We start from the raw sequence: 17,937 nt of genomic DNA, 5'->3' as shown, positions 1-17,937 counted from the left end.
TATATCAGAAGCCATGAGTCTAGGAAGGTAACTACTACAATTGGCCTTCCTGAGAGACCTTCCCTTGGAAGAGATTAACTCAGAGGTTCTTTGGCTTTCCTATAAAATATCTGTTAATGGTACGTTACTTGAAATGTTGAAGGTCAAACTGATGTGGTCCCGGGGTTCCCACTGGCAGGGCAGGACCCAGTTGTGCCAAAGATGACTTAAGGTGATGTTTTTGCATTACTTATCCACACCCTCTTCCTCCACTTTGGTATACTTTCATGGCTTGTGCCCCATTAACTGACCATAGAGAGATATGTAAGTTTTGAAGAATAAAAAACTTTTGGATAGTGTCTGATGATCATCTAGTTTGTATGAATTACTCTCAGGTGGTGTCCTGCAAGCATCTGATTTGAGTTTCCTATTCTTCCTTACCCTCTTCTACTTCAAAAATTCTCCTAATGATGTTGTTACCATCTGGTTGGTGTCTGTGTTCTAAGAATTATAAGGCAGGTTGGTACCTAGTGTCCAGGTGATGATGTCATCATCAAATGGAGGCTTTTGAATAGTCAGTGGACAAACTTGGACTGAGTTGAGGCCATTACTCTTATAGTTGATTAATGAAAGGTGAAGGGTAACCTCATCAGAAAGGTGGTTCATGTGACACTGCCCCTGAGAGTGAGATTTTCATATAGTGCTTCATAACTGAAACTTTTCTCATTTCGTCTTTTTGACTGATTACAAGGTTGTTTAGAAGGAATAGTTCATACTATGAGGCATCAAATGGTTTATGTCGTCAGTCAGTTAGCATTGCCAGACATAGATTTAGGTATCATACAATGTTTTTCTTCCTCTGTTTCATCAGTTCAGTGATATATATCAGTATTTATGTTACTGTATGCCAACTTATGTGGATACCTATTCTGCCTGAAGAATTATATGAACATCTCAGGGGGTAGGTGAGAAAAAATACCCTGTATCTTCTGTGTTTTTAAATGTGACCAAAGAATAGGAACAGGGACTGGTAATGCTCCTCTTCTTAAAGATTAGGAACAGGGGCTGGTACTTTTCCTCTTCTCTACTGTATAAACTTTCTACAAGAGGAACACTTGGATTTTTCTTAACTGCAATAACTGGAAAAAAAATGTTCTGCTTTCTCCAACAACTCAAGGATAACTAACCCATAGAAAGGAAAACAATTGACCTACACCATGGCACCACATATGGATAGCAGGGGATGGCATTAACACTATTACCTATATTTTGATACCTTTTATGGTATTTTGGAAAGCATGAATCCCAGAAGTGGTAGAGGATGTGTGGCTCAAGTGTTTGCTTTGAAGAATGTATGTGAGAAATACTTAGAAAAGCAAATGGATTTGTGGTAGCATTTATGGATCTGGTGGAGGCATATGATAGAGTTTATAGAGATGCTCTGTGGAAGGCATTAAGAATATATAGTTTGGGAGGCAAGTTGTTAGAAGCAGTGAAAAGTTTTTATGGAGGATGTAAGGCATGTGTACGAGTAGGAAGAGAGGAAAGTGATTGGTTCTCAGTGAATGTTGGTTTGAGGCAGGGGTGTGTGATGTCTCCATGGTTGTTTGATTTGTTTATGGATGGGGTTGTTAGGGAGGTGAATGCAAGTTTTGGAGAGAGGGGCAAGTATGCAGTCTGTTGTGGATGAGAGAGCTTGGGAAGTGAGTCAGTTATTGTTTGCTACTGATACAGCGCTGGTGGCTGATTCGGGTGAGAAACTGAAGAAGCTGGTGGCTGAGTTTGGTAAAGTGTGTGAAAGAAGAAAGCTGAAAGTAAATGTGAATAAGAGCAAGGCTGTTAGGTACAGTAGGGTTGAGGGACAAGTTGATTGGGTAGTAAGTTTGAATGGAGAAAAACTGGAGGAAGTGAAGTGTTTTAGATATCTGGGAGTGGATTTGGCAGTGGATGGAACCATGGAAGCGGAAGTGAATCATAGGGTGTGGGAGGGGGCGAAAGTTCTGGGAGCATTGAAAAGTGTGTGGAAGGCAAGAACATTATCTCAGAAAGCAAAGATGGGTATGTTTGATGGAATAGTGGTTCCAACAATGTTAAATGGTTGCAAGGCATGGGCTATAGATAGAGTTGTGTGGAGGAGGGTTGATGTGCTGGAAATAAGATGTTTGGGGACAGTATGTGGTGTGAGGTGGTTTGATCAAGTAAGTAATGAAAGGGTAAGAGAGATGTGTGGTAATAAAAAGGGTGTGGTTGAGAGCAGAAAAGGGTGTTTTGAAATGGTTTGGTCACATGAAGAGAATGAATGAGGAAAGATTGACAAAGAGGATATATGTGTCAGAGAAGGAGGGAACAAGGAGAAGTGGGAGACCAAATTGGAGGTGGAAAGATGGAATGAAAAAGATTTTGAGTGATTGGGGCCTGAACATGCAGGAGGGTGAAAGGCATGCAAGGAATAGAGTGAATTGGAACGATGTGGTATACCGGGGTTGATGTGCTATCAGTGGATTGAATCAGGGCATGTGAAGCATCTGGGGTAAACCATGGAAAGTTTTGTCGGGCCTGGATATGGAAAGGGAGCTGTGGTTTCGGTGCATTATACATGACAGCTAGAGACAGAGTGTGAACGAATGTGGCCTTTTTTGTCTCTTCCTAGTGCTACCTCACGCACATGCTGGGGAAGGGGGTAGTCATTTTATGTGTGGCGGGGTGGCAGCGGGAATGAATAAGGGCAGACAGTATGAATTATGTAATTGTGTATATATGTATATGTCTGTGTGTGTATAATGTCTGTGTGTGTATATATATTTATACATTGAGATGTATAGGTATGTATGTGTGCATGTGTGGACGTGTATGTATATACATGTGTATGTGGGTAGGTTGGGCCATTCTTTCGTCTGTTTCCTTTCGCTACCTCGCTGATGCGGGAGACAGCGACAAAGTATAGTATGGTATATGATATGAATCCCAGATGTACCAGCCATTTTGTATAAAAACGAAATCAGAAACCACTTTTGTATCAGATGCAGTGATGGTATTAACAGACCATGAAACACAGTTACATACCTGATAGGGTTAGTGTACTCTTCTTTATTATAGTGTGCACAGTTTGACCTCATTTTTTCTTGTACATATCGTGGAGTAACCAATGAATTCTTTACTTAGTGAATGCTGTTTTACAGCAGTGGAAGATAACATGTAGGATGTGAGTATTGTTTTAGATTTATACCATACTTACAGGAACCATACTTTTGACATACCACAAGACAAAAATATAAGCCATGTATTGTAGTTGAGACTCTTATCTGAATTTACTTATAGTTTTCATTAAGGTATTTGAATTAATCAGTCATTTATTGTTCATAGCCACTCTAGATGTTGCTGAGTCCCAGAACACAGCTATTACTTGGGATGACCCTCAGGAGCGTGAGGCAAGACTAAAGTTGCAAAATCAATTAATCAGAGACACTCAGGAGATTATAAGTCACAACCAACAGGTAAGACAAAAAACATTGTTTTCCACTAATGAATCTTTTAGAAAAGTATAATTACAGTATAATTACAAGGTTCATTTATTCATATGTTTTCATAAGTTAAAAAAGTATCCCTTCAATTTTTGAAGTTAGAGTGTCTGTAGGGTAAAAGAATACTTCATTCATTTTGTAGCCCCCTCGTTGAATTATTTCTCTCGTGCTCTGACTAGAAACTGGAATGCTCTGGAGTCTTGGAGATTGTTGTCTGTGCTTCCACATAAATATCTGACCAAGTCAGATGTTTCTTGCATAGGTTCGAAATGTGTCTTTATGGGAAGACCAGTGCAAAGGGATTTCTGAGAATGGTGGGAAGGGGTCACCAGGTACATGATGCACTAGGTTGCTACTTCATTGATGAGGAATATATTGCCAACTTCATATATGCAAGTACAGTATTGTTCTGTTCCTTCTGAATGTGATGTGTTAATTGTGATTGCTGCATTTGTGCTACAAAGCAAATTCCGTTCACATTAATATTGTTGTTGTTATAATTTTTTTTCATTATTATACTTTATTGCTGTTTCCCGTGTCAGCAAAGTAGCACCAGGAAACAGATGAAGAAAGACCCATCGCTCATATACACACATATATACATACACGCCCATACATGTACATATACATATCATCATATACACATATACATACACATACACAGCCATATACATATATACACATGTACATATTCATACTTGCTTGCCTTTATCCATTCTCGGCACCACCCTGCCCCACAGGAAATTGCATTGCTTCTCCCTGCAACGGCAAGGTAGTGCCAGGAAAACAGACAAAAAAGGCCACATTTGTTCACTCTCAGTCTCTAGCTGTCATTTGTAATGCACTGAAACCACAACTCCCTATCCACATCCAGGCTCCACAGACCTTTCCATGGATTACCCCAGATGTTTCACATGCCCTGGTTCAGTGCACTGACAGCACATCAACCCCAGTATACCACATCATACCAATTCACTCTATTCCTTGCACTCCTCTCACCCTCCTGCATGTTCAGGCCCCAATCACTCAAAATCTTTTTCTCTCTATCCTTCCACCTTCAATTTGGTCTCCCGCTTCTCCTTGTTCCCTCAATCTCTGACACATATATCCTCTTTGTCAACCTTTCCTCACTCATTCTTTCCATATGTCCAAACCATTTCAACACATCCTCTTCTCCTCTCTCTACCACACTCTTTTTATTATATCTCTCTTACCTTTTCATTACTTAATCAACCACCTCACATTACATAAAGTCCTCATGCATTTCATTTTCGACACATCCACCCTTCTCCATACAACCCTACCTATAGCCCATGCCTCACAACCATAGAGTATTGTTCAAACTACTATTTCTTCAAACATACCCATTTTCATACTTAGACATAACATTTTCTCTTTCCACACATTCTTCATCACTCCCAGAAGCTTCACCCTCTCCCCCACCTGTGACTCACTTCACTTCTATAGTTCCATTCGCTTTTAAGTCGACTCCCAGATATATAGAAATTTCACTTCCTCCAATTTTTCTCCATTCAAACTCACATCCCAGCTAGCTTGTCCCTGAACCCTGCTGAACCTAATAACCTTGCTCTTATTCACAGTTACTCTCAACTTTTTCCTTTCACACACTTTTCCAAACTCAGTCACCAACTTTTGCAGTTTCTCACTTGAATCAGCCACCAGAGCTGTATCTTTGATGAACAACTGACTCACTTCCCAGGCCCTTTCATCCCCAACAGACTGCATACTTGCCCCATTCTCCAAAACTCTTGCATGTACTTCCCTAACCACCCCATCCATAAACAAATTTAACAACCTTGGGGACATCACATACCCCTGCCACAGACCGACTTTCACTGGAAACCAGTCACTTTCCTCTCTTCCTGCTTGTACACATGCCTTGCACCCTTCATAAAAACTTTTCACTGCTTCTAGCAGCTTACCTCCCACACCATAAACTCTTAAGAACTTCTACAAAGCATCTCTATCCACCCTATCATGTGCCTTCTCCAGATCCATAAATGCCATATCCTATCCATCTGTTTTTCTAAATGTTTCTCACATACATTCTTCAAAGCAAACACCTGATCACTACACCTTCTACCACTTCTGACACCACACTGCTCTCCCCTTGCGTTCACCCTCTCAATCAGTACCCTCCCGTACAATTTCCCAGGAATAATCAACATATTTATGCCTCTGTAGTTTGAACACTCACCTTTATCGCCTTTGCCTTTGTACAGTGACACTATGCATGCATTCTGCCAATCCTCAGGTACTTCACCATGATCCATGCATACATTGAATATCTTTACCATCCAATCAACAAAGCAGTCACCCCCTTTCTTAGTGAATTCAACTGGAATGCCATCCAAACCTGCTGCCTTGCTGGATTTCATCTTAAGCAAGGCTTTCACCACCTATTCTTTCTTCGCCAAACCACTCTCCCTTACTTTCTCACATGGCACACCACCCAGCCAAAACACCCTTCATCTGCCACTCTGTCATCAAATACATTGAAAAAAAACTTCAAGATACTCACTCCATCTCCTCAGTTCATCACTACCTGTCATCATTTCCCCCCTTGCCTCCTTCACTGATGTTCCTATTTGTTCTCTTGCCTTATTCATGTTATTTACTTCCTTCCAAAACATCTTTTAATTCTCCCTAAAGTTTAATGATACTCTCTCATCCCAACTCTCATTAGCCCTCGTTTCTTACTCTTGCACCTTTCTCTTGACCTCCTGCCTTTTTCTCATATACATCTTCCAGTCTTTTGCACTCCTTCCAAATGCCTCTTTTCTCTTTCAATAATATCATTACTTCATCACACCACTCACAACCCTTTCTAATCTGCTCACTTCCCACCTTTCTCATGCCACATGCATCTTTTGCACATGCCATCACTGCTTCCCAAAGTACATCCCATTCCTCACCCACTCCCCTCACATCATTTGCTCTCACCTTTTGCCATTCTACACTCAGTCTCTCCTGGTACTTCCTCACACAAGTCTTCTTTACAAGCTCACTTACTCTCACCATTTTATTCTCCCCAACATTCTTTTTTGAAAACCTTTACAAATCTTCACCTTTACCTCCATAAGATAGTGATCAGACATCCCACCAGCTGCCCCTCTCAGCACAGTAACGTCTAAGAGTCTCTCTTTTACATGCCTATTAATTAAAACGTATTCTAATAATGCCCTTCGACCATCTCTCCTACTCTTGTATGTGTACTTATGTATATCTCGCTTTTTAAACCAAGTATTCCCAACCACCAGTCTTTTCTCAGCACAAAAATCCACAAGCTCTTCACCATTTCCATTCACAACACTGAATACCCCATGTACACCTATTATACCCTTTATTTCCACATTACTCACCTTCACATTTGAATCACCCATCAATAATACCCAGTCTCATGCACCAAAACTGCTGACACACTCACTCAGTTGCTCCCAAAACACTTGCCTCTCAAGATTTTTCTTCTCATGACCAGGTGCATAAGCACCAGTAATCTCTCATCTCTCTCAATCCACTTTCAGTTTTACCCAAATCATTCCGGAATGTACTTCCTTACATTCTATCACACACTCCCACAGCTCCTGTTTTAGGATTAGTGCTACTCTTTTATTAGCTCTTGTCCTCTCACTTACCCCTGACTTTACTCCCAAGACATTTCCCAGACCATTCTCTCCCTTTACTCTTGAGTTTCGTTTCACTCAGAGCCAGAACATCCTGGTTTCTTTCCTCAAACATACATCCACACACATTCAGGCACCTCAGTCTGAGCCTTTTAGGAGGATGAGCACTCCCCACTTTATTCCTGCTTCTTCTTTTAGAAATTGAAATATAAGAGGGAGGTGTCCAGCCCCTAGCTCCTGTCCCCTTTAGTTGCCTTCTATGACACATGAGAAATACATGGGAAGTATTTTTTCTCCCCTCTTATTGTTATTATCACTATTATTATTATTATTATTATTATTATTATTATTATTATTTTCTTTCTTTTCTTTCAAACTATTCGCCATTTCCTGCGTTAGCGAGGTAGCATTAAGAACAGAGAACTGAGTCTTTGAGGGAATATCCTCACCTGGCCCCCTTCTCTGTTCCTTCTTTTGGAAAATTAAAAGAAAAAAAAAAAAATGAGAGGGGAGGATTTCCAGCCCCCCGCTCCCTCCCCTTTTAGTCGCCTTCTACGACACGCAGGGAATACGTGGGAAGTATTCTTTCTCCCCCATCCCCAGGGATAATTATTATTATTATTATTATTATTATTATTATTATTATTATTATTATTGGATTACGTGTTAATTGACAGGCGCGCGAAAGAGAGACTTTTGGATGTTAATGTGCTGAGAGGTGCAACTGGAGGGATGTCTGATCATTATCTTGTGGAGGCTAAGGTGAAGATTTGTATGGGTTTTCAGAAAAGAAGAGTGAATGTTGGGGTGAAGAGGGTGGTGAGAGTAAGTGAGCTTGGGAAGGAGACTTGTGTGAGGAAGTACCAGGAGAGACTGAGTACAGAATGGAAAAAGGTGAGAACAATGGAAGTAAGGGGAGTGGGGGAGGAATGGGATGTATTTAGGGAATCAGTGGCGGATTGCGCAAAAGATGCTTGTGGCATGAGAAGAGTGGGAGATGGGTTGATTAGAAAAGGTAGTGAGTGGTGGGATGAAGAAGTAAGAGTATTAGTGAAAGAGAAGAGAGAGGCATTTGGACGATTTTTGCAGGGAAAAAATGCAATTGAGTGGGAGATGTATAAAAGAAAGAGACAGGAGGTCAAGAGAAAGGTGCAAGAGGTGAAAAAAAGGGCAAATGAGAGTTGGGGTGAGAGAGTATCATTAAATTTTAGGGAGAATAAAAAGATGGTCTGGAAGGAGGTAAATAAAGTGCGTAAGACAAGGGAGCAAATGGGAACTTCAGTGAAGGGCGCAAATGGGGAGGTGATAACAAGTAGTGGTGATGTGAGAAGGAGATGGAGTGAGTATTTTGAAGGTTTGTTGAATGTGTTTGATGATAGAGTGGCAGATATAGGGTGTTTTGGTCGAGGTGGTGTGCAAAGTGAGAGGGTTAGGGAAAATGATATGGTAAACAGAGAAGAGGTAGTAAAAGCTTTGCGGAAGATGAAAGCCGGCAAGGCAGCAGGTTTGGATGGTATTGCAGTGGAATTTATTAAAAAAGGGGGTGACTGTATTGTTGACTGGTTGGTAAGGTTATTTAATGTATGTATGACTCATGGTGAGGTGCCTGAGGATTGGCGGAATGCGTGCATAGTGCCATTGTACAAAGGCAAAGGGGATAAGAGTGAGTGCTCAAATTACAGAGGTATAAGTTTGTTGAGTATTCCTGGTAAATTATATGGGAGGGTATTGATTGAGAGGGTGAAGGCATGTACAGAGCATCATATTGGGGAAGAGCAGTGTGGTTTCAGAAGTGGTAGAGGATGTGTGGATCAGGTGTTTGCTTTGAAGAATGTATGTGAGAAATACTTAGAAAAGCAAATAGATTTGTATGTAGCATTTATGGATCTGGAGAAGGCATATGATAGAGTTGATAGAGATGCTCTGTGGAAGGTATTAAGAATATATGGTGTGGGAGGCAAGTTGTTAGAAGCAGTGAAAAGTTTTTATCGAGGATGTAAGGCATGTGTACGTGTAGGAAGAGAGGAAAGTGATTGGTTCTCAGTGAATGTAGGTTTGCGGTAGGGGTGTGTGATGTCTCCATGGTTGTTTAATTTGTTTATGGATGGGGTTGTTAGGGAGGTGAATGCAAGAGTTTTGGAAAGAGGGGCAAGTATGAAGTCTGTTGGGGATGAGAGAGCTTGGGAAGTGAGTCAGTTGTTCGCTGATGATACAGCGCTGGTGGCTGATTCATGTGAGAAACTGCAGAAGCTGGTGACTGAGTTTGGTAAAGTGTGTGAAAGAAGAAAGTTAAGAGTAAATGTGAATAAGAGCAAGGTTATTAGGTACAGTAGGGTTGAGGGTCAAGTCAATTGGGAGGTGAGTTTGAATGGAGAAAAACTGGAGGAAGTAAAGTGTTTTAGATATCTGGGAGTGGATCTGGCAGCGGATGGAACCATGGAAGCGGAAGTGGATCATAGGATGGGGGAGGGGGCGAAAATTCTGGGAGCCTTGAAGAATGTGTGGAAGTCGAGAACATTATCTCGGAAAGCAAAAATGGGTATGTTTGAAGGAATAGTGGTTCCAACAATGTTGTATGGTTGCGAGGCGTGGGCTATGGATAGAGTTGTGCGCAGGAGGATGGATGTGCTGGAAATGAGATGTTTGAGGACAATGTGTGGTGTGAGGTGGTTTGATCGAGTAAGTAACGTAAGGGTAAGAGAGATGTGTGGAAATAAAAAGAGCGTGGTTGAGAGAGCAGAAGAGGGTGTTTTGAAATGGTTTGGGCACATGGAGAGAATGAGTGAGGAAAGATTGACCAAGAGGATATATGTGTCGGAGGTGGAGGGAACGAGGAGAAGAGGGAGACCAAATTGGAGGTGGAAAGATGGAGTGAGAGAGATTTTGTGTGATCGGGGCCTGAACATGCAGGAGGGTGAAAGGAGGGCAAGGAATAGAGTGAATTGGAGTGATGTGGTATACCGGGGTTGACGTGCTGTCAGTGGATTGAATCAGGGCATGTGAAGCGTCTGGGGTAAACCATGGAAAGCTGTGTAGGTATGTATATTTGCGTGTGTGGACATATGTATATACATGTATATGGGGGTGGGTTGGGCCATTTTCTTTCGTCTGTTTCCTTGTGCTACCTTGCAAACGCGGGAGACAGCGACAAAGCAAAAAAAAAAAAAAAAAAGAAAAATTATTATTATTATTATTATTATTATTTCATTTTCATACTTGATCACTATATTCCACTTTAGCAAGGTAGCGCAAGGAATGGGCAAAAAATGGCTGCACTTGCTCACATCCTTTCTCTAGCTGTTATGTGCAATGTACCAAAACCACAACCCCCTAGCAAAACCAGGCCCAACATACCTTTCCATGGTTTACCTCAGCTGCTTCACATACCCCGATAGTTCAGTCCATTGACAGCATGTCAAGTCCTGTATGCCACATCGTTCCAATTCACTCTGTCCCCTGCATGCCTTTCACCTTCCTGAATGTTCAGGCTTCAATGACTCAAAATCTTTTTCACTCCATCCTTCCATCTCCAATGTGGTCTTCCCCATCTCGTTTGTCCCTTCCACTTTTGCCTCATAATCTTTTTTGTGTCAACCTGTCTTTACTCATTCTCTCCATTTGTCCAGACCATTTTAACACATTCTTTTCAACTTGCTCATCTGCACTCTATTCACTCTTCTATTACTTGATCAAACCACCTCATACCTCATATTGTCCCCAAATACCTCATTTCGAACACTTCCATCCTCCTCTGCATATCCTCATCCATAGCCCCTGCCTTGCCTCCATGCAACATTGCTAGGACTAATATACTTTTAAACTATCCCATTTTCACCACCCCAGATAATGATTTCTCTTTTCCTTTGCCATCTTTTTGTACTTTTTTTTCATTTATTTTTTTTTTAAGCCAGACCAACTCACTTGGACCTGGGTCTGTATAGTCTGTATCAGTGTAACTCTGCACTTTCTTCAATGGTCTCAGAACATTCTCCCCTTCACCAGCCGTATGATTCACTCCACTTTCATTGTTCCATTTGATGCCATGTCCAATTCTAGGTGTCTAAAATACTTTACTTCCTCTAGATTTTGTCCATTCAGATGGACTCCTCATCTAACCTATCTCTCTATCCTGCTCAGCCCTTATTAGCATTTACTCTCAACTTCCTCTTCACACACTCTCCCAAACTCAGGCACCAACTTCTGAAGTTTTTCACTTGAATCTGCCACCATTGCTGTGTCATCAGCAAACAACAATTGACTTGCTTCCCAGGCCACCTCATCCACTACAGACTTCAAATTTGCCCCACTCCAAGACCCTCACCACCCCATCCATAAACAAATTAAACAGCCATGATGACATCACACCCTTACCGTAGACGAACCTTCACATGGAGCTGCTCATCCTCTTCTCTTCTTACACACAAACATGCCTTACTATCTTGCCTTACTATCTTCATAAGAACTCTTCACTGCTTCTAGCAACTTTTTTTCCACACCTTAGATATGTAACACATTCCACAGAACATTGCTGTCAGACCATCATATGCTTTCCCCTGATCCATACATGCCACGCACAAATCCTTGTGTTAGTAGTTCTCGTCTGCTAATGCAGGAAATGGCAAGCAAGTTTAAAGTAATGATTCATTCAAGTGATAGAGAAATTCTCCTGAACTATAGATCAGTCTCCTATGCATTTGTGATTTGTAAAATACTGGAAATGATAATCAAAAAGCAAATGGGTGGCTAGTGACAAAGGAGAAACTAGTTAACTGGGATAGCATGGATTTAGGGAAAGTAGATCATTTATTATAAATCTCTTGGGCTTCTGTGACAGAGTGAACTTTGCCTTTAAGTTTATTCAATTGTTAGTCCAGAGAAGAACAACTAAGATGATACCTGAATTTAAAAGAGAGTTGAGGTATAATAAGAGGCTGAGGACTGTATATTTGCCCACCTTGGTAGAGAGGAGAATAGGGATGACCTGATTTCAGCCTTCAGGTTTCTTATTCAGTAGAATGGTGTCATCAGTGAACAGACTTTCATGAAAGTCAATGACAAAGTAACCAGAAGTCATAACAAGAAGCTGGGGAAGAAGCTTGTTTTAAAAGATATGGAATACTGCTTTAATATAAGAGTGGTAGAAGCTTGGAATAGACAAACTAATGAAACTGAATACAGACAGTATACAGGTGTTATGCATTTTGATTGTAAAGTTCAAAAGATGGTGGCCTCTCATGTATAGAACTTTCTTCCTGTACTGTACAAACAGGCAAAACACAAAAGGTAATTACAGGCATTTAAGTTAGGGTAACAGTCACACACTGCCTTCATTTGGTTGACACGTGGTAAAACTGGTAACAGTGCACAAAGACTTAAAGGCCTTAATGTCATGCCAAGGTTTAAATGTCTATGAAATGCTTTGTAAATGGCTGATGCTATTTGCAAGACTGATTTTTATTCTAATTCATACTTGCACATTTGTCATTTTCCACTTCAGTAAGGTAGCATTAGGAACAGACAAAGAAATGGACTCATTTGGTCACATCCACTCTCTAGATGTCATGTATAATGCACTGAAACCAGAGCTCCCTATCCACAATCATACACCTGAGACCTTTCCAGGGTTTCCTCTGACCACTTCATAAGCTGTGATTCAGCCCACTGACAATTTCCTGTATGCTTTGCATGCCTTGAACCCTCTTGCACGTTCAAACCCCAAGTCTGCAAAGCATCTTTCATTCCACCCTTTTACCTCTTCCTTAGTTTCCACTTTTCCCTGTTTCTTCCATTTCTGATGTGTATGTATACTTTATTAATTATCCTTTCCTTATTCATCCACTCCATATGTACAAACCATTTTAGCACACCCAATTCAGCTCTCTCATACATACTCCTCATACTACCACACATCTCTCTTACCCTATCATTTCTTATTCGATCAGCCCTCCTTACTCTATGTATTGTCTTTAAAGATTACATTTCCAATGCATTCACCTTATCCTTTACATTTTTGTCTGAGGCCCTCACCTCATATCAATACAGCAGTGACAGAATTGTTGTACCATCAGATATGTTCATCTTTGTCCCTACAGACAGTACCCTTTATCTTCACCCATTCCACAGTATGCTCAAGACCTTTACCCCCTCACTCACCATATTGCTCTCTTCACCTCACATGGTTCCATTCACTGCCATATCCACTCCTAGGTATCTAAAACACTCAACTTCCTTCCCAGTTCTCTCCATTCAAATTTTTACTCCACATAACCTGTCTTTTCTCTGCTTAACCTAATAATCTTGCTTTAATATACATTCACTCTCTAATGTCTCCTGTCACACACACTTCTGAACTCAGACACCAGCTTCTGTTTCTCACTTGAATCTGCCAATAGTGCTGTATCATCAGCAAACAACAACTGACTCACCTCAAAGGCCTATTCACCCACAAGAAACTGCATACCTGCTCCTCTGTTCAAGACCTTTGCATTCAACTCCCTCAACACTCCATCCTTAAACATATTAAACAGCCATAATGAGATCACTCTGAGCTACCACAGACCCATGTTCACTTGGAACCACACCGTCTCCTTTCTTCCACATGCCTTACTTCTAATAGCTTTCCTCCCACACCATGTAGTCATAGCACCTTCCACTGTACATCTCTATCACCATTTATCATATGCTTTCTCCAGATCCTTAAGTGTCACTTATGAATTGCTCTGTTTCTCTAATAATTCTTCTACACATTCTTTGAAGCAAACACCTGATCCACATGGCCTTTACCACTCCTGAAACCACGTTGTTTCTTCCCAGTTTGATGCTCAGTGCAAGCCACCATTTTCTTAATCACCACTCATCCATACTGCATACTTCACACACTAAACAAAGTGATACCTCTGTAATCTGAACACTCACCTTTGTCCTCCTAGCCTTAAACATTGCCACTATACTGGCATTCTGCGAATCCTCAGGCACCTTACCATAATCTAAACACCTAATGAAAATCTTAGCTAACCAGTCAACAACACAGTCACCTCTTTTTGAAAGAAATTGAACTACAATGCTATTCACTCCTTCCACATTGCTACATTTCATTTTGCAAAAGGCTTTCACCATTACTTCTTGTTTCACAACACCACTTGCCATGACTGTCTCACTTCACATACCTTCCAGACCCAAGAGTCCTTTAAAGTACTCATTGCATCTCCTCAACCCCATCTCTGCCTGTTATGACTTCTCCTTTTGCCCCCTTCACCAATGCTCCCATTTGTTGTCATGTTTATCTCACACTGTTAATCTCCTTCCAAAATATATTCTTAATCTCCCTAAAGTTTGCTGGTAGTTATTCACCCCATCTATTATATGCTCGCTTTTTCAGCTCCTGTACCTTTTCGCTTTCTGTTGTATATCTCCAATTAACTTGCACTCCTTTCCTGTAATTAATGCCTGTGCTTCCCTCTTTTTTCTTTCGCTAGCAGCTTAACTTTGTCATCCCACTGCTCACATCCCTTTTTCACCTGCCTATCCCCCACCTTCCACATACTATACACTTCTCATGCACATGCCAGCACTGCTTCCTAAAGACCTCCCATTCTTGACCCACTCCTGTGGCTTCATATACTCTCACATGTTGCCATTCTACACTCAGTCTCTCCTGGTATTTCTCCACACAAGCCTCTTTTCCAAGCTCATTTACTTTTGCCAATCTCTTTTCATCTACATCATCTCCTCTTTTTCAAATGCCTGTACAAACCTTCACCCTCGCCTCCAGGTAATGGTCAGACATCCCAATAGCTGTCCCTCAAAGCATATACATATCCAAGAGTCTCTCTTTTGCATGCCTATCAAATAGTATATAATCCAATAAAGCCCACTTAACGATCTTTTTTTTTACTTAAACCGTACTTATATATGCCCCTCTTTTTAAGCCAGGAACAACAGTATTCCCAATCACCAGTCCTTTTTCAGCACATAACTCCACAAGCTTTTTACCATTTTCTTTCACATCACTGAATACTCCTTGCCACTCAATCATGCCTTTAACTGCCACATTACTCAGTTTCATATTCATATCACCTGTCACTAATGCGCAATCTCTTGCATTGAAACTACTGATGCTCTCATTCAGATGATCCCATAACATTCGCCTCTCTTCATCCTTCTTGTAGCCAGGTGCATATGCACTACTAATCACCCATCTATTGAAATCCACTTTCATTTTCACCTATGTCAGTCTGGAAAACACGTCCTTATGCCCTTTCATACATTTCCACAACTGTTTCAGCAGTAGCACTTCCCTTTCCTTAGTTCTCACCCTCACATTAACTCCTTACTTTACCCCAAGACATTCCCAAACCACTCTTCATCCTTACCCTTGAGCTTTGTTTCACTCAGAGGCAGGACAACCAATTTCCTCTCCTCAAACAAACTACCTATCTCTTCTCATCTTGGTCACATCGAGGCACATTCAAACATCCTAGCCTAAGTGTTCAAGGAGGATGAGCATTCCTTGCTTGGCTCCTGTTCCATCTTTTAGGAACTGAATCACAAAATGAGGAGGATTTCCATCCCCCCACTCTTGACCATCTTGACTCTCTATTATGTGTAGGGAGTACATTGGAAGTATTTTTCTCCCATCTCCAAGGAAATATAAGAAAGGTGAATATTTTCTTGATATTTCCCTTGTATTGCTAATTTTCTGTCATGTGCCGCAAAGAATCGTTTTGCCATGGCTCCATCCTGAAAGGATTGAATATATCATGTGACATGGAAAATTATACTATAGAGGAGAAGGATTTTTACCTTCACGTGTTATATTTCATGTTTCATGGAAGATTAAAGAGAAGAATGTTTGGCTTTTCATCTGTGTTCCCTTAAGCCTCTGTCAACAAGGAATATCTCATTTTGGATAAAAAAAAATTTATTCCTCTCACAATTTGGTCACAGAGCCCACAGTAGAATGTCCCTAATCAGTTGAGATATGCAAGGGAGAACTGTGGTTTTTGAAGAAGTTTTATTGGAAAATATTTTGCTTAAGTTTGATTGACCTTCCTTGTGTGACAAGGTATGTCACCTTCAGGGAAGGGTGACCCAGAACTTAGGCTATATTGCCAACAAAATAGTTATGAAATACATGAGACTGGCAGAGGCTTGATGTTACAGTGAAGAGGTGAAATACCATGGTGCAACTATCCATACTGTCTTAGCCTAATATCATTGCTTTTGCTTTTGTCATCTTTGTCTTTTCAAGGAATATGGCAGTTCTGTTTTCCTCTAGTGTTGTTTTTTAGAAGCTGATCTGGTGCATTAATTACATAGTTTCTTTTTTCATCATTGACTGTAATAACATATAAATTAGAGCAATTAGATATGTAATCATGCACTTTTTTTTACATTTCAGTTAACTTGGATATTTCTTAGGGTCAGTTTCATAGTTTTCTATAGCCTTAAAAGGTGCGATCTCTTGTTGACGTATGAGAATTATACTTTGGATTCTTCTCCATCACATAAGTTAATATCTCTTTATTCTGTCTGTTTTCTCTGTGATTCCTTTATTTCTTTTTCAGAAATTCATTTTGTATCTTCAGGTTCCTTTACCATCTTCTTGCATACTGCTAATCTTTAATTATTTTTTTCCATACTATTCATCCACTGTTTTCTATTTATGTTTTCCTGTGCTCACTATTTTTCTTTTGATTGGTACTAAACCTTAATGTCCTCTTAGTTTCTGATGCAACATTATTGTATATTTCTGTCTCATATTTTAAAAGGATTTTTAAAGGATTTTAAAAGGATTTTAAATGGATTTGTATGTAACAATTATGGATCTGGAGAAGGCATATGATAGAGTTGATAGAGATGCTCTGTGGAAGGTATTAAGAATATATGGTGTGGGAGGCAAGTTGTTAGAAGCAGTGAAAAGTTTTTATCGAGGATGTAAGGCATGTGTACGTGTAGGAAGAGAGGAAAGTGATTGGTTCTCAGTGAATGTAGGTTTGCGGCAGGGGTGTGTGATGTCTCCATGGTTGTTTAATTTGTTTATGGATGGGGTTGTTAGGGAGGTGAATGCAATAGTTTTGGAAAGAGGGGCAAGTATGCAGTCTGTTGGGGATGAGAGAGCTTGGGAAGTGAGTCAGTTGTTGTTCGCTGATGATACAGTGCTGGTGGCTGATTCATGTGAGAAACTGCAGAAGCTTGTGACTGAGTTTGGTAAAGTGTGTGAAAGAAGAAAGTTAAGAGTAAATGTGAATAAGAGCAAGGTTATTAGGTACAGTAGGGTTGAGGGTCAAGTCAATTGGGAGGTAAGTTTGAATGGAGAAAAACTGGAGGAAGTAAAGTGTTTTAGATATCTGGGAGTGGATCTGGCAGTGGATGGAACCATGGAAGCAGAAGTGAATCATAGGGTGGGGGAGGGGGCGAAAATCCTAGGAGACTTGAAGAATGTGTGGAAGTCGAGAACATTATCTCGGAAAGCAAAAATGCCTATGTTTGAAGGAATAGTGGTTCCAACAATGTTGTATGGTTGTGAGGCGTGGGCTATGGATAGAGTTGTGTGCAGGAGGGTGGATGTGCTGGAAATGAGATGTTTGAGGACAGTGTGTGGTGTGAGGTGGTTTGATCGAGTAAGTAATGTAAGGGTAAGAGAGATGTGTGAAAATAAAAAGAGCATGGTTGAGAGAGCAGAAGAGGGTGTTTTGAAATGGTTTGGGCACATGGAGAGAATGAGTGAGGAAAGATTGACCAAGAGGATGTATGTGTTGGAGGTGGAGGGAACAAGGAGAAGTGGGAGACCA

General features: G+C 40.7%; 1 protein-coding gene across 9 annotated transcripts in view; it reads left to right on the top strand.

The window, feature by feature from the left end:
* Positions 1-17,937, top strand: part of LOC139747272 (DNA topoisomerase 2-binding protein 1-like) — a 688,948-nt gene that overhangs the window by 456,372 nt on the left and 214,639 nt on the right. For all 9 annotated transcript variants that reach the window (XM_071659369.1, XM_071659371.1, XM_071659377.1 and 6 more), the window contains exon 14: positions 3,343-3,473. In XM_071659369.1, the coding sequence (XP_071515470.1) occupies positions 3,343-3,473 (131 nt within the window). The remainder of the gene's footprint in view (positions 1-3,342; positions 3,474-17,937) is intronic.

The sequence above is a fragment of the Panulirus ornatus genome, chromosome 68, assembly GCF_036320965.1.
Source record: "Panulirus ornatus isolate Po-2019 chromosome 68, ASM3632096v1, whole genome shotgun sequence".
NCBI lineage: Eukaryota > Metazoa > Arthropoda > Malacostraca > Decapoda > Palinuridae > Panulirus > Panulirus ornatus.
The sequence above is the reverse complement of the archived record's forward strand: the minus strand, read 5'-3'. Positions and strand labels throughout refer to the sequence as shown.